Source organism: Python bivittatus, unplaced genomic scaffold (assembly GCF_059951505.1).
Source record: "Python bivittatus isolate LINGU-HERP-01145 unplaced genomic scaffold, Pbiv_v1 ctg000730_np1212, whole genome shotgun sequence".
Lineage (NCBI taxonomy): Eukaryota > Metazoa > Chordata > Lepidosauria > Squamata > Pythonidae > Python > Python bivittatus.
Window position 1 is genome coordinate 1,876,948 of NW_028277109.1, and position 21,096 is coordinate 1,898,043.

Below are 21,096 nucleotides of genomic sequence, written 5' to 3' on the forward strand. Positions count from 1 at the left end.
TAGAAGAACCAAAATATCCCCATATAGGCAAGAGCACTATAAGCATCATTCAAATTAGTCCAGGGCCTGGGAAGGCCCCAGGTTTTAAGGGCTTTTGTAAAGAAGGCAAGGGTGGGGCCGTGCGGATTTCAGGGGATGCCGTTCCGGAGGGCAGGAGCAGCGACATAGAAGGCATGATTCCTGGGTCCCATCAGATGGCACTGTTTTAACGATGGGACCTGGGGCATGTCGACTCTGTCAGATCAAACAAGAAGGGTAGATGCTATGGGAGATGGGCAGTCCTGGAGAACCAAACCCTATGTCATGAAGGGCACGTGGGTGGAATTGAAGGTACTAGTTATCACCTTTAGATGCCAGCTGGTAGCCAGTGCAGCTCTTGAAGCAGAGGGGTTAAATGGACATACTGAGGCTTGCCCATAACTGCCTGAGCTACATTCTGGTCCAGTTGCAGTTTCTGAGTGGTCTTCAGGAGCAGCTCCATGTAAAGTGTGGATAGTCCACAAAGTGTGAGTGATGGTACAGAGGACCTCCTGCTCCAGTGAAGGGTGCAATCAATGCACAAGATGAATCCTTGGCCACAGCTGCCACCTATTCCTTGATCAGGGATTACAAGTCCATGAAGACCTTAAAATTGTGCAGCAATTCCAAGAAGTGTGACCCTACTCAGGACTAAAGATGGATACTCTCCAGATTCAGAGGGTTCACTTGATGTTACTAGAGTTGAGCTTGACTCTGTTTCTCCCCATTCAGACCTTGACAGCCCCCAGATACTGAGAGAGCTTGCTGACAACATTGTTTAGATGGCTTGAAGTTCAGATGTACAGCTGGTGATACCTAACCCTAAACTGACAGATGACCTCATCCTATGGCTTCTTATGAGACTCAGTTTGGTGTAGTGGTTAAGGCATCAAGCTAGAAACCAGAAAACTGTAAGTTCTAGTCCTGCCTTAGGCGCAAAGCCAGCTGGGTGACTGTGGGCCAGTCCCTCTCTCTCAGCTCTAGGAAGAAGAAAACGGCAAACCACTTCTGAAATCTTGCCAAAAAACTGCAGGAACTTGTCCAGGCAGTTGCCAGGAGTCAACATTGATTTGAAGGTATACGCACACACACATACACACACAAGCTTCTTACAGATATTAAAGAGGCAAGAACATGAAGCCTTGTGGCACAGTGCTTCCTAAACTCAATTTCCACAGATGGTCCAAAAGGATACCAGAATTGATGGCACTGAAGGCCACTGAGAGATGAAGGATAACTAGGGTGGTCCCCTATCCTGACTCTGTCAAAGTCATCAAAAAGTGCAACCAATGCCATCTCAGTGCTATGACCTTCCTTAAACCTGACTGAAAGGGATCTAGATAATCTAGCTGATCTCCTGGCCTAGCCTGGCCTAGCTATGTCTTGGCTACGGCCTCAGCTGGTGGCAGCAAGTGGCAGATGCTTTCATGTAGCAGGGGAGCAAACCTTTTTTCTGAATTCCTGGTTCCCCAAATGAAGCTGATGGAAAGCCACTGCTTCTCTAAAGGAAAAGTCTAAGACTGAAGGGGGGGGTGTCCCCCACCAGAAGGGAAAAATCTTAAGCCTTCTAGCTTAAAGAGATGGAGTCAGTCCTTTCCTATTGGCTCCATCTCCAAGGAGTAAGGAAGACCTTCATCTAAACAATGTATCTTCATAAGAAAGGCTCCAAAGGACAGGAAGACAAGAATTCTCATGGATTAGTAACTGACTAAAGACAGGAAATAGAAAATTAAATGGATAATTTTTGAATTGGAGAGATGCTCAAAGATCAGTCTCTGAAGAATCAGTGTAGTAGGACTATACTTTTTTATTTAGAACAGTTAGGCATGAACAGATCCTACAGAGTTGACTGAAGCTCAGTCTTGCATGGTTATCTGGGCTGAGTTTGACTTAAAAAAAGTGGACAGGGTTCTCAGAGCTGGGAGTTAGCTACTTGTGTGTTAGATCTATGTCCCTTTTGGTTGGCTAAGGCCTCTCAGGAGGTGACATGTGAGTGGGTTCTGGCACTGGTAAATGCATCCTAGAGAAAAGGGGTGCTCCTTTTTAAGGCAGTGGTCCACCTCCTTCTCAAAAAACTTTTGCTGGACCTTACTGTTCTGGACAACTTTTGTCTGATCTCCAACCTTGCCTTTCTGGGGAGGTTTGTTGAGAAGATGGTCACACTGCAGCTTCAGGGAGCCCTGGAGGAAGCTGATTATCTGGACCCCTTTCAATCAGGTTTCAGACCTGGGTGCAGAACTGAAATAGCATTGGTTGTGCTTGTGGATGACCTCTGGTGAGAGCAGGAAGGGGGTAGTGCATCCATCTGTTCTCCTTGATCTCTCAGTGACCTTCAATACCATCAATCATGGTATCCTTCAGGGGTTAGGTCAGAAGGGCACAGTTTTGTGCTGGTTCACCTCCTTCCTCTGGGATAGGTTCCAGCTGGTATTGAAAGGGGGAGAGAGATCTAGCCCGCAGTCCTTGCTTTGTGGGGTGCTGCAGGGCTTGACACTCTTTCCACTCCTATTTAACATCTACATGAAGCCACTAGATGTGGTCAACTGATGGTATGCAGTGAGGTATAATCAATATGTAGTTTGTTTATTTATTTATCATATTTATATGGTAAATAAATAAATGTTTATTATATTTATCTCACAAAACATGACTCTGGGTGGCATACAATAAAAAATCATAAAATGACAACATTAAAAAAACATTCCATAATTAAAACATTAATATTATTATTAAAAGGCTAGGAGAGAGCATTAAATGTTACAATGTAGCTGCCTCATTAAGTCACCATTCCTTTGAGAGCCCCAAGCCTGTTGGCACAGCCAAGTTTTGAGGGACTTCCAGAAGGACATCATGGATGGGGCCAGTCTCACCTTGGGGAGGATGATATTCCACAGGGCGGGTACCATGGCAGAAAAGGCCCATCTGTGTCTCACCAGGTATAGCTTCTTAGCAGATGGGACCCGCAACATACATCTTCTGCCGGACCTGATGGGACGGGCAGGTGTAATTGGGAAGAGGCGGTCCCTCAAATAACCTGGCCCCATGCTATGAAGGTCTTTAAAGGACAAAACCAGCACCTTAAATTGGACCTGGAAGAAAACTGGCAGCCAATGCAGCTCATGAAGCAGAGGTGTACGGTATGCCATTCTAGGAGCACACATAACTGCCCATGCCACCACATTTTGCACCAGCTGAAGCTTCCAGATACTCTTCAAGGGGAGTCCATGTAGAGGGCACTACAACAGTCCACCCAGGAGGTGACCAGGGCATGAGTGACTGTGAGCAGAGCCTCCCATTCCAGGAACGGACACAACTGGTGCAGGACACAAAGCTGTGCAAAGGCCCCCCTAGCCACGACTGCCACCTGCTCCTCAAGCAGGAGTTGCAAGTCTAAGAGGACTCCCAAGTTGCATACCGGGTCTGTTTGGGGCAGTGCAACTCCATCCAGGACCAAAGATAGCATAGTCCCAGAACTGGAAAGCCCCAAAGCCCAGAGCCACTCAGCCGGCCAGGATTCAGTTGAAGTCTGTTGTTCCCCCAGCCTCCAGGCATTGGGATAGAACATCAATGTCATTGCTTAATTCATACTGATACCTCACCCCATGGCAACAGATAACCTCACCCAGCAGCTTCATGTAGATATTAAATAGGAGCAGAGAGAGCACCGAACCCTGCAGCACCCCACACAGGAGGGGCCGAGGGCAGGATCTCTCTCTTCCAATCACCACTGACTGGTATCAACCCCAGAGAAAGGAGCAGAACCAGCACAATATAGTGCCACTCACCCCCAATCCCCAGAGCTGGTCCAGAAGGATACCATGGTTGATGGTATTGAAGGCCACTGAGAGGTCAAGCAGATCAAGGATGGATACACAACCCCCATCCTGCTCTCACCAGAGATCATCTAAAGCACAACCACTGCCATTTCTGACCCATACCCAGGCCTAAATTCTGACTGAAAGGGGTCCAGATAATCTGTTTCATTCAGGATTCTCTGAAGCTGTTGCGTGACCACCTTCTCAACCTCCATTCTCAAAAAGGGGAGGTTAGACACTGGACAGAATTTGTCTAGTATGGTGGGTTCCAGAGATGGTTTCTTGAGGAGAGGGTGACCCAAGGCCTCCTTAAGAGGTGGAGGAACAATCTCCTCACCCAAGGAGGAATTTACCACTGCTAGAACCCACTCATATGACACCCTCCCAAGGTAGCTTTAGTTAGTCAGGAGGGACAAGGGTCTAAAGAGCAGGTGGCCAATCTCACAGTCATGAAGACCCTGTCCACTTCCTCAGGCTGAACAGGTTCAAACCGTTGCACAACTCTGCCCCAGGCCAACCAAGCAATGTCATGGAGGACTTGTCCTGATGTCTGGAGGCTGTGGGGGTCTGGATGTGGAGAAACAGGTTTCACCTCAACCCTAACAAGACAGAATGGGTGATTTTACAGCACCCCACATCTGGTGATGTTCCATCTTTAGTTCTGCATGGAGTTGCATTACCCCAGACAGAACTGGTGTGCAATTAAGGGGTTCTCTTGAACTCACAGCTCCTGCTTGAAGTGTCAGCTGTGCTCAGGGGGCTTTTGCATAGCTTCATGTTATATGCCACTTGCATCCTTTTCTGGACCAGAAGGCACAGTGCATGGTCACTCAGGCTCTGGTCATCTCCCAAATGAATTACTGCAATGTATTCTACATGGACTTGCCCTTGAACAGCATCCAGAAGCTGCAATTGGTCTAGAATGCTGCAGTGTGGGCTATTATTGACATTTCCTGATTTGCTTGTGTTACGCCTTTGCTTATGTGAGCTACACCGGCTCCCAGTAGGCTTCTGAGTGCAATTCAAGGTGCTGGTTGTTACCTATAAAGCCCTTTGTGGCATGGGCACTGGAAACTTGAATGACTGTCTCTCTCCAGTGGTCTCTACCTGCCCTACTAGATCTGGCAGGAGGGGTGTGCTATGGATCCCATCAATTAAAGAATAACATTTTGTGGGCCCAGGAAGTGTGCCTTTTCTGTTGTGGCACCTGCTCTCTGGAACACCTTACCATTTAAGATGGGTCCAAACTGCTGGCCTACCAGAAAGTGCTGAAAACCTGGTTGTTTGCCCAGACATGGGGATCATGAAGTTAGCGAAGCTTGGGTGGGTTGATGTTATATCATATGGCTTTCTACTCTTGGCTGCTGTTTTGTTTTGGATAACATGTTTAGCATTACATGCTTTTAAGTTTTATACTGGTTTCTGTTTATACTTTGTTGCCCAGAGTCACTGCAGTGAAAGGAATAGCCATATAAATCTAAATAAAAACAAACAACCCAAATCAATCAATCAATCAATCAATCAATCAATCACTTTGGGAGTTGCTACACATCCCACCATCCTTTGCTCTCCCTTGCACCTGGGCAACAGTCTACTCACCAGTTCGATACCCTGGGGGAAAGGGTTGTCCTCCCAGTCCTTTTCTGGAAACCGCTGGAGAATTTGGCCCTGGCCATCTCTGCTCCCTGAAAATGAAACAAAAAACCACAAGTTTTAGCTCTTATTCCTTGGACCTTCCTGAATCTACTGGACTTGCATACGATGGAGGGCACAACATGGACTCCTACTGAAGCAGACAAAGTTAACCAGAAGAAACATTTTCACTCTGCCTTTTCCCCTCCTTGTAATTTAATCTGCATTGACTTCCTCAGAGGAAGTACAAATATAAGAGTATCTAGACCTCAAATTATAAACGTCCCATATTTAGTCATTACTCCTATTTTCTCTCACTTTAAATCAGATGGAGAAGAGCAGTGGCCTATAGTGGTTAACCTCAGAACAAAGAGAACTAGATTCAAATCCCCATTTAGTCACCCTAACCCTGAGTGATTTGGGGCCACTCACTTTCTCTCAATCTCATTGAACTCACAGGTATGTTGTGAGAAGAGGGAAGAACTAGATACATCCCTAGTAAGTAAATTCATAAAGAAATAAAACTCTGGGCTCTGGAGGTTTGGAGAGCAGCTGTGTAATGTTCTTACACAGAGGAGCTGTGTAAGAACATTATTCAAACAAGCACAAACACACTGCAGCAACCCAGAACAGCAGAAAAAAGAAAGAGACCACCTATGCAACATCTTCCAACAAAATGGATATCCTCGCAACTTTATCAAAAAGTGCCTGACCACTCAACCTACAACACAACCAACACAAGCTATAAAAAGGATAACACTGCCATACATCAGAAACGTCTCAGAAACTACCAACCGACTATTACAACCACATGGCATCTCCGTAGCACACAAACCAACTAAAGCCCTCCAAAATATCTTAAGCAAACCAAAAGACCCAGTAGTACAAGAAGAAAAACAAGAGTCATCTACAACATACAGTGTAAGGACTGTAAACCACTACGTAGGACGGACAGGCAGAAGACTAGCAGAGCGCATCCATGAACACCAACTAGCAGTCAGAAGACACAATGAAAACTCCTTAATCTCACAACACATGGACAAACTTAACCATAGTTTCAACTGGGAAACTGTCAGCATCTTAGACCAAGCTAAATCCAAAAATGCAAGGGAATTCCTGGAAGCTTGATATTCAGACAAGGCAGCCATCAACAGGCACATAGAGATAAACAACATCTACACACTATTCAAAAGAGACAATAAAAACAAAAGACCAGAACATCTCACCAGCAATCATCACCCAGATAAGCAGAGATTAACACCAAGATTATAACCAGACATACAATCATCAGTAAACAATACCCCCATCAAGGAAGTACCAGAGGGAAAAAATAAAACAAAACCCACACCTCCACCAACACTGGCAGGGCATGCCACTGTATATAAACAGAGAGCAAACCGCACTCCCTTCTAGCACTGAAGATGTTACCTAGCCGGGTAACGAAACATTTGCAAGAAAACAGTCAAGTTAAGAGAACCCCAAGGACTCCACAGATGCCTCTCCTCTTCCTGTTGGACCCCTCATATTCTTGAATGTAATGACTGACAAGGCAACTGGCAAGGCAAAAATGCAGCAGCAAAGACCCGTGTGAAGCATTTCCATCAGCCAAAGGCTAATTGTTGGACCTGTCCTATCTCAACTATGCAACACACAATTTTATCCTCCTATGGGGACAATGAAATAAACATGACAGGAGAGATGCTGACTGACCTTTTATCGAACATTCTCGCCAGAGAGCAGGTTAAAACACTCCCTGTAGTCAATGCAGCAGACACAAACAAAGCTGTTAATCCCCACTGCTCCACATGTAACAAGGAAAGCACCCCCCTCCCCAAATTCAGCATTGGGCCATCTTGCAGTTCACGAGGCTTCTCACACCAGTGTAGCCAGTTCTTAGATCTTTAATAGCTTTCTCTTGTTTACTAAGAAAGCTCATCTGAAAGAGTTTCCTTGAACTCAGGACAACTGTGCTTCCCAAAGCCTTTACTTTCTTGTAGTAACTGCTGAACAAAAACTCAAAGGATCGGAGCAATGATGGGAAAGGATGAGGATTTATCAGTTCAAAGAAAAGAGAATCTACAACATAAACAGACAGTGGAAGCAACCCTCCGCACGGACAGTAGATGACAGTAACAGCCAGAAGCAGGGCAGAGCATATTCCAGCAAGCACTGGAACTCTGAAACAATTTTCACACCTTCATAGACAAAACAAGTTCTCAGCATTCCATGGAAGAAAAAATGCAAAGCAGAACAGGAAGCGTGATGTTGGATCCCTAAAGGGCAGACAGGATGCAACTGAATCCTATAAGAAGTCAGAGTCATGGAGTTAGTGATTTATTATTAGTAGGGACTGAAACAAATATATGTCGACCAGAATCAATGGCCAGAATCAAGGATAAGAGAGGATAGACCCTGGATGTACTAAAGTCACCCACAGTCACTCTCTGGGGGAGATGGGTGGCATATAAATAATAAAATAAAATAATAAAATAAAATAAAATAAAATAAAATAATAAAATAGTCTCAGCAAAAATAACCAGAGATTCATAGGTATTCCTGAAGATTTTGGAAAGGAAAATTAGAGGGCAGATTCAGAAAGCATATGCAAGGTATCTGAGAATTGCTGGAGATTTCCTGATATCGAACATTTCAAAATATTCCCAAAGGAGAAAAACACCTCAAGATATCCTAGTAAGGTTCCTATGCAAAAGAATGAAAGATATCTTTTTAAAGTGGTAGACAGAGATACCACTGATTATAGAACGAGTCGCCTTGTGTGAGATGGGCAGCTTAAATAAATAAATAAATAAATGGGTCTCCAGGAATATTAAAAAAAGAAAAAGAAAAGAATTTGCATATCTGACAGCCATAAGAACTAAAGAATTAAGATACAGATGGAAAACCGCATGTGTGCTGGAAGTCTTCCTGGATACAAAAATGGTAATCATAAAGACAATTTCAGAAGCCTCCTTCTTGCTTAGAAGAATTAACCACTCAGGACCCCTCGGACAAGGAATGTTCTACTACTGAAGAGGACTTTGTAGACAAAGAAGGGAAACTGAATAGAGCAGCAGCACTGAATTAAACTCAGAATGGAGACAACACTGATTTTGATGAATGTAAATGGACTAAACTTACCAAATAAACAGAAAAGTATTTTTAATAAACTAAAAAAAAACACCAAAGGCTGATATTGTTTTATATCAGATCATGCCTATTTGTTAAACAGAAAAAATAGGACAAGAATTTCCTAATGAAAAGGAAAAATGAAACTGTAATTTATCTTAAATCTCCAGCTTGGGAAGTAATGGACCAGTTTAAAAAAAAAGCTAGAAGTATCTTAACCTTGAAACTCAGAAAAAAAGGTAAAATCATAATATGGGCCTCCATTTATGCTCCAAACAAAAACAATTAACAGTTTTATAAAAAGATATTTTCAAACGCTCATAGAAGTGGAAGGGGGATAAATATTTGTTCTGGGGGCACAAATGAAATATTAAATCCCAATTTAGATAAATTGTCTCAAAGGAAGAAAGGAGGAAGACTTCCACAAAATGTCTTTCAATAGATGGATGACTTGGCACTGCAACAGACACAGGGAGACAACAAAATCCAAAAGAGAGAGACTTTCTGCAAGACACAAATCATACCAAGGTTACCTAAGGGACTGCCTCTTCCCCATGACTTCAACCTATCCCATCCGATCACACAGAGATGGCATGCTCTGGACCCCCTCGGTAAAATAACTCCAATTAGTGGGGTCCAGAAGGCGGGGCTTCTCTGCAGTAGCCCCCGCTCTTTGGAACATTCTGCCCCCGGAAGTGAGATTGGCCCCCTCACTCCTGGCCTTCCAGAGGGCTTTGAAGACCTGGTTCTGCCACTTGGCCTGGGGTGGGGAGGGAATACATCAAGCATGGGGATGGCTAGCCTCATAGAGGCTTGCTGCCTTCAGCCCCAGAACCATCATATATAGGTGGTCATGAAGACCTTTGAGAGGCTCATGTTGGCTCACTTGAAAGCCATCATGGATCCCCTGTTAGATCCACTGCAGTTTGCCTATTGGGGAAACAGGTCAGTGGATGATGCTGTTAATATGGCCCTTCACTATATTCTGCAACATCTTGAACTTTCGGGGTCTTATACACGAGTTCTTTTTGTGGACTTCAGTTCAGCATTTAACACTATTGTACCAGAAATTCTGTACAACAAACTGATCCAGCTTACTGTGCCTGTGCATACTTGTAGGTGGATTATTAGTTTTCTAGCAGGCAGAAAACAACATGTGAGGTTAGGCAAAATTATTTCCAGTACTCGGTTAATCAGTACTGGTGCCCCTCAGGGATGTGTGCTTTCTCCACTGCTTTTTTCCCTTTATACCAATGACTGCATTTCAAAGGACTCTTCTGTTAAAATTTTGAAATATGCAGATGATACAACTGTCATTGGTTTAATTCAAAATGGAAATGAGTCAGCATATAGACGGGAGGTTTAACAGCTGGTCTTGTGGTGTGGTAGTAATAACCTGAAACTGAATACACTTAAGACCATGGAGATGATTGTGGACTTTAGGAAGAATCCTTCTCCTATTCCTCCCCTTACTATACTTAACAGTCTAGTATCAGTGGTAGAGTCCTTCAGGTTCCTGGGCTCTATACTTTCCCAAGACCTGAAATGGACATATAACATTACAGCCATTATTAAAAAGGCACAGCAAAGGATGTTTTTCCTGCGGCAACTTAGGAAGTTTAAATTATCCCAGGAGCTCTTGGTGCAGTTTTACAGGGGAATCATTGAGTCTGTTATCTGCTCCTCTATAACTGTCTGGTTTGGTTCTGCAACCAAACAGGACAGACTCAGACTCCAACAAATAGTTAAGTCTGCAGAAAGGAACATTGCAATCCATCTGCCTTCTGTAGAAGAACTATATACTGTGAGGGTCAAAAGGAGGGCAGAGAGGATATCTGCAGACTCTTCTCATCCTGGGTACAATCTGTTCCAACTTCTTCCTTCAGGACGGTGCCATAGAGCTCCTTATGTTAAAACATCCAGACATCAGAATAGTTTTTTCCCTCGTGCCATTGCTTTGCTGAATACCATGTGATCTTTTTTTGCTCTTATCCAAACGCACCGTTGATTTTGCTGTTATCACCGAAGATACATTCCTTGTGTATGTTTTATACTTGGCCATTAGAAGTATTGGTATTGGTATCATCTTCTTGGACTTTTTCCTTTTGGTAATGTTTTGTATAAATTTCTTATGTTTTATGTATTTATATATATTTATTGTTTTAATGTTTTGTGTGAGCTGCCCAGAGTCCCCCACTGGGGGGAGATGGGTGGAGAGTAAATAAATAAATAAATAAATAAATAAGTAAGTAAGTAAGTAAGTAAGTCAAGGATTGATATGAATGGGTCTCATTAAAGAAGTACAGATTCTTCCTATGACACCTGCTGATCAGAAACTGATCTTAATAACATGATACCTTGGAAAATTACCCTTTAGATGGAAGATGAATGATAGATTGCTACTTCAGGAAAGCATGCTACAGAAATACAAAGAAGAGTAAAAAATGTTAAAACAAAGAAGGGAACAATCTGGAGAAACCACAGTCATATAGACCAACCTCTTTATTGAATGTTGATTACAAAGGTTTTACCACGATATTAGCTGAACATTTAAAGAAGTGTCCTCTGGATATAGTACATATGGATCAAACAAGTTATATTCCCAAGAGGAATATTAAGGACAACGGAGCTATAATAAACGCAATATAACATATTAAGAAAAAAGCAGCAATATTTTTTTTTAAATGCAGAAATGGTCTTTAACCATTTGGAATGACTATTTCTACTTACAGCGTTGGGTAAAATAAATCCTGGCAAAGAATTTAAATCTTGGGTCAAAAGCATATATCAATGGCAAATGGCAAAAATCATAGCTAATGATACTTTCTACTAATTTTTTATATGTAAAAGTACCAGACAATGATGTTTACTTTCTCCTGTAATATTTGTGATTGTTTTAGAAGTATTAGCAAATAAGGTTCAAAAAGATAAACAAATATCAGACATCAAGATTCAAGGAGAGGAATATAAATCAAAATGCTATGTGGGTGATGTAATATCAACTGCAATAAGACAGCTGATGAAAACAATTATAGTTTTCGTTGAATTCTCAGAATATATAACATACAAAAACCGAAGATAATAATGAGATTTACCCCCAGAAGAAGGCGGCATGTGCAGAAAGAGTCTGGTCCCCAGACAACAAAATGCAGTGAAACATTTGGGACTGTACAAGTAGTCCTTGCTTAATGACTGCCCTGTTTAGTAATCAACAGATTACTACAACCACATGGAATCACTGTAGCACACAAGCTGACTGAAGCCCTCCAAAACAACTTAAGCAAACCAAAAGACCCAGTAGCCCAAGAAGAAAAAAACAGGAGTCATCTACATCATACAATGCAAGGACTGTAACAGCCACTATGTAGGACAGACAGGCAGAAGACTAGCGGAATGCATCCATAAACACCAATTAGCAGTCAGAAGACATGACGAACACTCCTTAATCTCACAACACATGGACAGACTCAACCACAAGTTTAACTGGCATACTATTTGCATCTTAGACCAAGCCAGATCCAAAAATGCAAGGGAATTCCTGGAAGCTTGGCGTTCAGCAAACTGTATATAAACAGGCAGCAAACTCCACACTCATCATAGCACTGATGTGACCTAGTGGGGTAATGAAACATCTACAAGCAAACAACCAAGCTCAGAGAGCACCAAGAAGTTCAACTGTGAGCTACAGATATTCTCTTCTATGGGACTGTTTATATCCACTGACCGTATCTCAGAGATACTATAGCCAGCATGCTGACCTAGTAGTAGGAAGGGATAAACAATGTCATGCTGTAATTTACACTATGTTTGCCTTTTTCTTTGTCTTGTCTTTGTAATGGTATATAAAGGTATATAAGTATAGTTCTGCTTTTGCTCAGGGCTGTTCAGCAACCTGCCAATGCTTTGCTTGGAGCCCAGTGTACACTGTAATTGTTTGTATGCTTAATAAATTTATGTTGTAACATTTATGCTAAGTTTTGGCCACAACAGCACATACCTAAAGAATGCTTTTTTGTGATCTTGGCAATCATAACAGGCCTTAGCTCACACTGAGCCTTAGCCTTCCTGACCCTAACTTGCAGACTGCAGCTATTTTTTCTTTCTTATTTGCAGGATGTATTTGGGCTATTTTTAATTAATTAATTAATTAATTTACTCGCAGGACTTATATGGCTGCTTATCTCATGCAATGACTCTAGGTAGCTCACAACAATCCATAAAACATAGTTAAAAATAAAGATACCCTTCCCCCCCCAGCCAGACCAAACATCCTCGCAACTCAACCCCCATTCTAGCCCAATGCTTGGGGGAAGAGCCAGGTCTTTATAGCTCTCCAGAAGACTAAAAGGGTAGGGGTTCCTCAGATCTTAGGTGGGAGGCTGTTCCAAAGGGCTGGGGCGGCCACCAAGAAGACGTGCCTCTGAGATCCCATCAGGTGGCAATATTTAAGGGAGGGGACCTGAAGTGCACCCACCCTATCTAACCTAGTAGGATAGGCAGATACCCTTAGAGAGAGGCGGTTCTGCAAGTAACTTGGCCCCGTGCCATGTAGGGCTTTAAAGGTAATAACCAGCATCTTGAATTGCACCTGGAAACCAACTGGAAGCCAGTGCAGCTCACACAGCAGTGGTGTTACTTGGGTGAACTGTGGGGCACCCAACACTACATACGCCACTGCATTCTGGACCCGTTGCAGCTTCCGGATGTCTTCAAGGACAGCCCCATGTAGAGTGCATTGCAGGAATCCAAATGGGAGATGACTAAGGCATGGGTGACTGTGAGCAAGGCCTCCTGGTCCAGAAACGGGCGCAATTGGTGCACGAGATGAATTTGGGCAAAGCCCGCCCTGGCCACGGCTGCCACTTGCTCTTCCAGCAGGAGCTGTGAGTCCAAGAGGATCCCCAAATTGTACATTAGATTTGTACGGGGAGAGTATTACCCCGTCCAGAGACAGAGATGCCAACTCTTCTGACCCTAGGAGGCCAAAAACCCACAACCACTCCATCTTGCTAGAGTTGAGTCACAGCCGGTTTCTCCCCTTCTAGGCCCTTACACTCTCCAGGCACTGAGCCAGCACCTGAACAACATCATTCACCGGCCTGGGCTAGAGATGTATAATTGGGTATCATCAGCATCATCTCTCCTGCCCCACTAACACTGACTGGTACTGGCCACGGAGAAAGGAGGAGAACCACTGCAAAACTCCCAATCCTCAGAGCCAGTCCAGCAAGAGATCATGGCTGATGATATCAAAAGCTGCTGAGAGATCCAGAAGGGCCAGGATGGACACATCGCTCCCATCCCGAGCCCTCCAAGGTCACCCACAAGCGTGACCGGTGCTGTCTCGGCACTATAGCCCAGCCTGAATCCTGACTGAAAAGGGTCCAGATAATCTGCTTCAACCAAGACCCTAACCCTAACCCTTAAAAGGGAAGGTTAGATACCGGACAGAAGTTATTCAAAACTGTAGGATCTAAGGTGGCCTTTTGAGGAGGGGACAAACCACTGCTTCTTTCAAGGCTGGCAGAACTACTCCCTCCTGCAAGGAGGTATTTACCACCGCTTGGACCCAACCACATGCCAGCTCCCGGGAGGCCTTAACCAACCAGGAGGTGCATGGCTCCAGATTACAGGTGGCAGAGCTCACAGCAGTAAGGACCCTGCCACTTCCTCAGGATTGAGTGGCTCAAATTCCTCCCAGATAACCAAGCCAGGACATGCCTCAGTCGCTTCCACTGGATCTGCCCAGCCAGAGTCCACCTCTGAACAAAGTTGAGCAACTTTATCCAACAGATGCCTAGAATAGTTCTCACAGTGATCCTGCCTGCAAGGGCTCCCCTGCCCCCGCTTTACCCAGGAGAGCCTTGGTGACCCATATAAGGGCCACTGTTCGCCCAACCGCAGACACAGTAAGAGTGGAGAAACACGCTTCACGGCTCTTACTGCCACAAGGTAAGTCCTCATAAAGGCTCTTACCTGTGACCAGTCGGCTTCATCCCTCATCTTATTCCAATGGCACTCTAGGTGTCTCTTGTGTCGTTTCATTTCCCAGAGCCCTGCTGTAAACCAAGGGGCCCTACGGGATCCACAATTACAGAGAGTCCACATAGGCACAATCCAGTCCAAGACCCTCATCGCATGCTCATTCCAGGCTGCAACTAAGACCTCAGCTGAATCGTGCACCAGAGCCTCAGGAATAACCCCAAGCTTTCTCTGAAACCTTACTGGGTCCATCAGTCACCTGGGAGGATTGATCGAATAGACCCAATCTCCCTGCAGCGGGGCACAGCTGCAGAGAACTCCAGGGCCAAGCGGGAGTGATCTATCCATGGCAAGGGACTGATGTTAATGTCCCCTAACCCCAGATCACCTTGCCACTACCCTGAGACTAAGACCAGATCCAATGTGTGTGAGTCGGGCCATCAATAAGCTGGACCAGGTCCATGGCTGTCATAGTGGCCATGAATATCTGGGCCACCTCCAACTCTGGGCCCAGAGAGGGCAGGTTAAGTCCTGCAGCATCATCTATCTGGGGAACCCCACCGCCAACTCTACCACAGAGTCCAGGAGCTTGGGCAGAGCCGCTGCCACCCAGCAGGGAGGAAGGTAGGCAAGCAGCAAGCCCAACTGATCCCTGCAACTGTGATGGAATGGAATTATGAAGGCCAGGCTCAGGGAGATAAACATTTTCTTAGCTCCCCAGAAGAGCGTGGGAGGAATAAGAGGATGAGACTGGCACCTCCCTGAGGAATTCACACTGTTGTGGCTGGCTGACTTTGGGATCTGGGGTTTCAGTCTGGGAAGATTCTTGCTAGAGGTTGTAGCTAATAAACATAACTGGACTGAATTTGCACTGTCTCTTGGAGTTCCTTGGGCTAGGCCTGACAGCAACCCAATTTCACAAAAAGAGCCTCACATCTGGCTACGTCAAGGGCAGAGCTCCTAAAGGCCACTAGACGCTCCCGAATGACAGCCACGCCACCATCCCTGCCCTGGAGTCGCGGCTGGTACCACACTTGAATCCTGGGAGGGCACATTTCTGAGAGAGGAACACTCCCCAGGTCTCAGTAATGCAGGCCAAGCTGGCTCTCACCCACAATCAGATTGTGGATGAGGTGAGCTTTATTACAGGCCAATCTGGCACTGAGCAGCAGCAGCAGCCGAGTCCAGGGCCTCCAAGGCTCCGGAAACCAGGCTTTGCGGCTGAGTACAGGGGGCTGGAAAGCGACACCAGTGTTAGCCACCAGGTCTGCCTTCCCCAGAGCAGCCTACTCCCTGCCTCCCACCATATCTCCCTATGCCTTTCACTACCTCAATGCCACCCCCTGCCCACTCCCTACTACCATCCCACCCCGCCCCAAGTTCCTGCCCAAAGCTAATGGGCCCATCCCAAATCAACCACCCTTTCCAATACCGTCCATTCCCAACAGGACGGTACACCCCAACTGTAGCACCTAGCACTTCTGCCTTGCACTCAGCACCTGTGCCTAGGGCAGTTCCGCCCTCCCACCTATGCAAAACACGCTGACTCTCCTTCTCCCTCCCCCTCACACGACCCCACTCTCATCTTGGTTGCAGGGGGAGACCCACACTCAACAGGCCCAGCGAGTTGGGCTTAGCCCCCCCGCCCCAGGCTCTTACACAAGGGCAGGAGGCCAGCACAACCCTACTTAGGCTCCACCTCCAAAACAGTCTCAGAGTCCTTCAAAATGGAGGCTGCAGGTAGATCCTCTCCTCTCCTGTTGCTTCCTCCATGGAGCCGCAGCACTATCTCGCCTCTGGCAGGCACCATCAGCTAGCTGAGCCCAAATCAGCTGATCTGTGGCATTCTGAAGCCACAGGGGAAAGGTTGGAAATGCTGCTCACTCTCCGTGGAGCCCTGGGTGCAGGGATGCCCCAGCCGCAACAATGAAAAGGCGGCTGGATCCACGACCGGGTGTCCCCCTGCCTTGCCGCCACCTGATCCAGGTGAAACCAAGCTCCACTTGCACAGCATCTCTCCTCCTGCTGTCCCAGATATCACCCCACAAATTGCCTGGCCGCCAAACACTCTGGCCAAGATTCATTCCAACTTTCCCCCACCGTCTCAAAAATCTCAAAAACAATCCTAATGGCTAAGCCTCCTTAACACACCTCCACACCAGTGCCATGTTTGAAAAAGAAACATATATTTCTTGATATTCTATCTTTGTTACATGCCTGTCTTTCCATTTTTAAAAACTTTATTGGAGAGATCTTGATGCAGCCATGGTGGTTTCATCAAATGCCTCCCCCTCCCCTCCCTTTGGTATTAATTGTGTTTGGGCCTTAATTATCTCATATTTCCCAACTTTCCTGAACTGTTCTTCAGGATTTCCTTAGCTTGTTGAAGTTAGCTCTTTTGAAATCTAGAATGCTTCATCCAGAGGTTCACCTCCAGAATCTCCTGCTCCTCCTTTGGGCCATGACCATCAGCTGGAATTATGGATGAAAATACCACCTGTGCTCCGAACTCTTTTACTTTCCTGGCCAGCTCCTCATACTCTCTGGATAGTCTTTCCAGGCTTTTTTCTGGTAGTGTCATTTATTCCAACAGAAGAAAGGGATAATGGTTAGTAGTTGCTGATTAGTTGGGTCAGCCTCTCTTCATGTCTTTGATCTTTACACCTGGGAGATAATATACTTCCCTTGATAGCATGCCTGATCTATAAGATTATTGCAGATCTCCTTCCTCCTGCAAAGCCTTCCTTCTGCAAAGCCCCAGAGCCACAGCACAGTATGAAGGGGGCGCGGTGCATGCAAGCGAGCAAAGGCAAGGCGGGCATGTGTGAGCAAGCAAAGGGGGCAAGGACGGTGTGGTGCATGCAAACAAAGAAAGGCCAGGGTGGGTGGGGGAGACTTACCCAAACGACATGCAACCTCCCCTGCCGGCTTCCCAATTGACTTTGCTTGTGGGAAGCCGGCAGGGAAGGTTGCAAATGGCAATCACATGATTGTGGGGTGCTTGGCAATCAGTCGTAAGTGCAAATGGGTTGCTAAGCACCCAGATCACGATCACGTGACCACAGGGGCGTTTTAATAGCCATAACTTCAGGGACCAGTCGTAAGTTCATTTTTCAGCACTGTCATAACTTCCAACAGTGGCTGAATGAATGGTGAAGCTCCTCACAATGTACAGAGGTTTCCACCCAAGTCCAACACCCAGAAACTGTACACCAGCTGGAAAAAGAATGGGTAGGTCTGGTGAGTGTCAAAGCTACTGTCCTGGATGAAACCCAGAGCATCCAAGAGTATATCAGTAAGGTGGCACCCAAAGATGAGCTGCTGAGAGAATGCCTGACACAGCAGCAGACATGAGGAAGTGCCATGGCAAGACAAGACCCTGCATAGGATGTGCCATGGACAGATAGCTGAGGTGGCTGACACTGGGAAATCCCATCAGTGGCTAGAAAGGGCTGGACTAAAAGACAACATTGAGGCACTGATTGTAGCACCATAAGAACAGGCACTAACCACCAGATCCATAGAAGCAGGGGTCTAACCACACTAGATAGGACCCAAGGTGCAGGTTCTGCATTTACTACTGAGGACATGAAAAATAAAGAAGAAGGGAAAAAGTGGATCAGGAAGTTCTATCTTTAGTATCCTTTGCCTCTAATCTTCCCTCCACTGGCTTCATAGATAGAAAAACCAGTTTCTTCCCATTTGCCTTTGATTACTGCACATCTAGCATGATTCTGTCTATAAGTTGTCCTCATCAATTTTCATAATACAGAGATTTTCAATATCCCAACTGCTATTTTAAGGCTCTTCTAAATATGCTATGTATTCAGCAGGAACAACTTTATAGACTAACCTCCCCTTTTAATTAGATGCTTTGCCTTCTCAAAATATGCCCTTCTGAAATAAAATGCTGTAGTTGTGCTAAAATTAAACAGGTCTAACTTGGGATCATGTGAACCAGTCACTATCATCCATTCTATCTGTAGCTCACCCCATTGTTAGTCATTCTCATTCCATCTGAACTGTTTTTTTCTTTCAGGGAAATATAACAAATGCCTGACTTTTTGCATCTGAAGCAATAAATGGAAACGAGTGACAGCTCTTACAGTAAGCCTTTTGAGATTTGCTGTGTTCATGCTCAATGAGATTACACTTCGTTACATATCTAGTTAACTATTTTTGTTTGTTTGCTTAGGGTGATTTCTGAACTCCATGAAAGTTATGTGTTCAGAAATCACCCTAAACAACTAACAAAAATAGCCCTTGTATAAATACAAACTGGAGAAGGAAGAATTACTAGTGAGGCAAATTTTTCTTTGTTCCTGACAGTATCATATCTTGCATGTACCTGCTAGTTGAGGGGATAAAGGCACAGTATGCTGTTTTGCAAAATAATCTCTGGATTAGAGATTCTAATTTAGAAAAGTTATTCATTTAATGTTTTTATGATGCTGGCTGTAAATCTTCAAGGAAGATACTGAATTGTCATTTAATTATGTCCCTATCTTAGCTTAATATATGTGTGTACCTAGCATGTACACACCTCTCTAAACGTGAAATGCTAACACTGCTCCTACCTACAGTTAAGAATAGGGCTTGTAGAATGTATTGACACTTTTCCATCTCTCATAGTTAGATAAATTGGCAGGTGGCCTAGATCTATCTGATGACTCTCTGACAGGTATCTCTGATCTCCTGGCACCCCAGCAAGCCATCTGTTTAGGTTAGTAATTTTTCACACACTGTTTCTCATCTTTGGTGAATCTTCTCCCAAATGCTTTGTGGACTTGTTGCTGCTCATGAATTAACAAGACTTCAGTAGTGCCCAGTTCATGTTAGGATCCTTAACTACTGTTTCCTGGGATTGAAACCATCTTCAACCGTCACTAGAGCTGTCCATCTTAGCCATTTTAGTTGCAATCCATACCTCAAATTTCAAGCTTCCTTTTTCCCTTAATCTCCTGGGCTACTTTAAAACTCCCTCTTTTGCCAACTTCATATCAGCCACCTTCTCATTCTGCTATAAACACTGTGTCCTATGAAGATCTAGGTTATTCTACATCTCATCTCATTAGCACAGAGGATTTGATTAGGTGTTTGCATGGATATATGAAGAGCCAGCAAAATGCCACAGTGGAGAGCAAGCTCAGCACAATCACTTGACATTTTTACATGTTGTACAGTGCAAGCCAGTGGTTCTAAAACAAATTTAAAAGAAAAGGGAATACAAGACATAACTGATTGGCATGGCTAAGTTAACAACGGCAGCCCATCATTACTAGTCACCTGAAATCAAGAGATTGTAAATAACACAGAAACAATACAATCTATGTCCACATCCCTTTATTTTCCATCCATATATCTCCAAAACAAGCAATACTCTTGAGGGATAGAGATGTTTTAATGAATGTGAATATCCTCAAAAACACTTTCCACTCTGCAATTTAACATATCGAAGACTTTATGTGTCCCAATCCTTATTTTTAGAAAAGGGTGAAGCAGTTTTTTTTTTAAAATCTCATATATTATAAAATCCTTGACTATTCTATAAAATCCAGCTTGAGCTAAAGTCCACATGGCTTCTTAGATGGCCTTAATGGAATCATCTCTGGGGAGAAGTTCAACACTGCAAGACGTACCTGAAGAACATTGGGAAGTGGGCATAGCTGTGTTTTAGTAACAGGAGTGACGGTCTTCTAGTTATGTGCTCATATCAGAGTGCAGTAGTAAAGCTTCGTTATGAAACAGGAACAAAAAGGGCCTCTCATTAATTTAGCTCTGCTGAAGCAGTTTTTTAAAAAATCTTTGCAAAACTAAATGAGTTTCATTTATCGCAGAGTACTTAATGTTTATTTACATTTCAACATTTATTGAAATGTTGTATTTCTTAATGACCTTGGAATTATTTGACTTCTGAAGCCAACAACCTACCTTCATCAGAAGTTCAATGCAGATGAAATTCACATTAGCTCTTTAGGTTACTTTTGGAATAATGAGCTCAAATGTCTATTCATATAAAGCAGAGGCAAATTGTTTAAAAAAATGTGAAACAGCCTCTTTTCATTTTACAAGCTCCAATTAAATTCTTCCAAGACCAAGTTGCTTGTTGTTAGTAAACATCAGGGCAACCTACTGACATCAGTCCTAGTAGTCACTCTGCAGAGAGTCACATCTCCCCAAAGGAGCTGGTCTGCGATTTGGAGGTCATCCTGGATTCGCAGCTCCTGCTTAGATATTAGCTGTGGCCAGTGAGGCCTTCACCCAGCTTTGTCTGGTGCACCAACTGTGGCCCTACCTTGACCAGGATGGTGTAGTAACAATAACTCACACCTTAATCACCCCAGAGTTGGATTACTGCAATGCACTCTGTCTGGGGAAGCATTTAGAGATGATCCAGAAGATTCAATTAGCCCAAAACACAATAGCCAGATTGCTGGAGGGCAAGCCCACCACTGGAGTAACACCAACTTGGAGGTTGTTGCATTAGCTTCTGAATCCAATTCTCAGGCACTGCCTTGCCAAG

General features: G+C 44.5%; 1 protein-coding gene and 1 pseudogene across 6 annotated transcripts in view; both read right to left on the bottom strand.

Annotated features, from left to right (window-relative positions):
- The window catches only part of SBF1 (SET binding factor 1), a 112,987-nt gene that overhangs the window by 59,833 nt on the left and 32,058 nt on the right, over positions 1 to 21,096 (bottom strand). For all 6 annotated transcript variants that reach the window (XM_088129082.1, XM_088129081.1, XM_088129080.1 and 3 more), the window contains exon 2: positions 5,433 to 5,518. In XM_088129082.1, the coding sequence (XP_087985208.1) occupies positions 5,433 to 5,518 (86 nt within the window). The remainder of the gene's footprint in view (positions 1 to 5,432; positions 5,519 to 21,096) is intronic.
- Positions 14,235 to 15,826, bottom strand: LOC148214001 (uncharacterized; annotated as a pseudogene).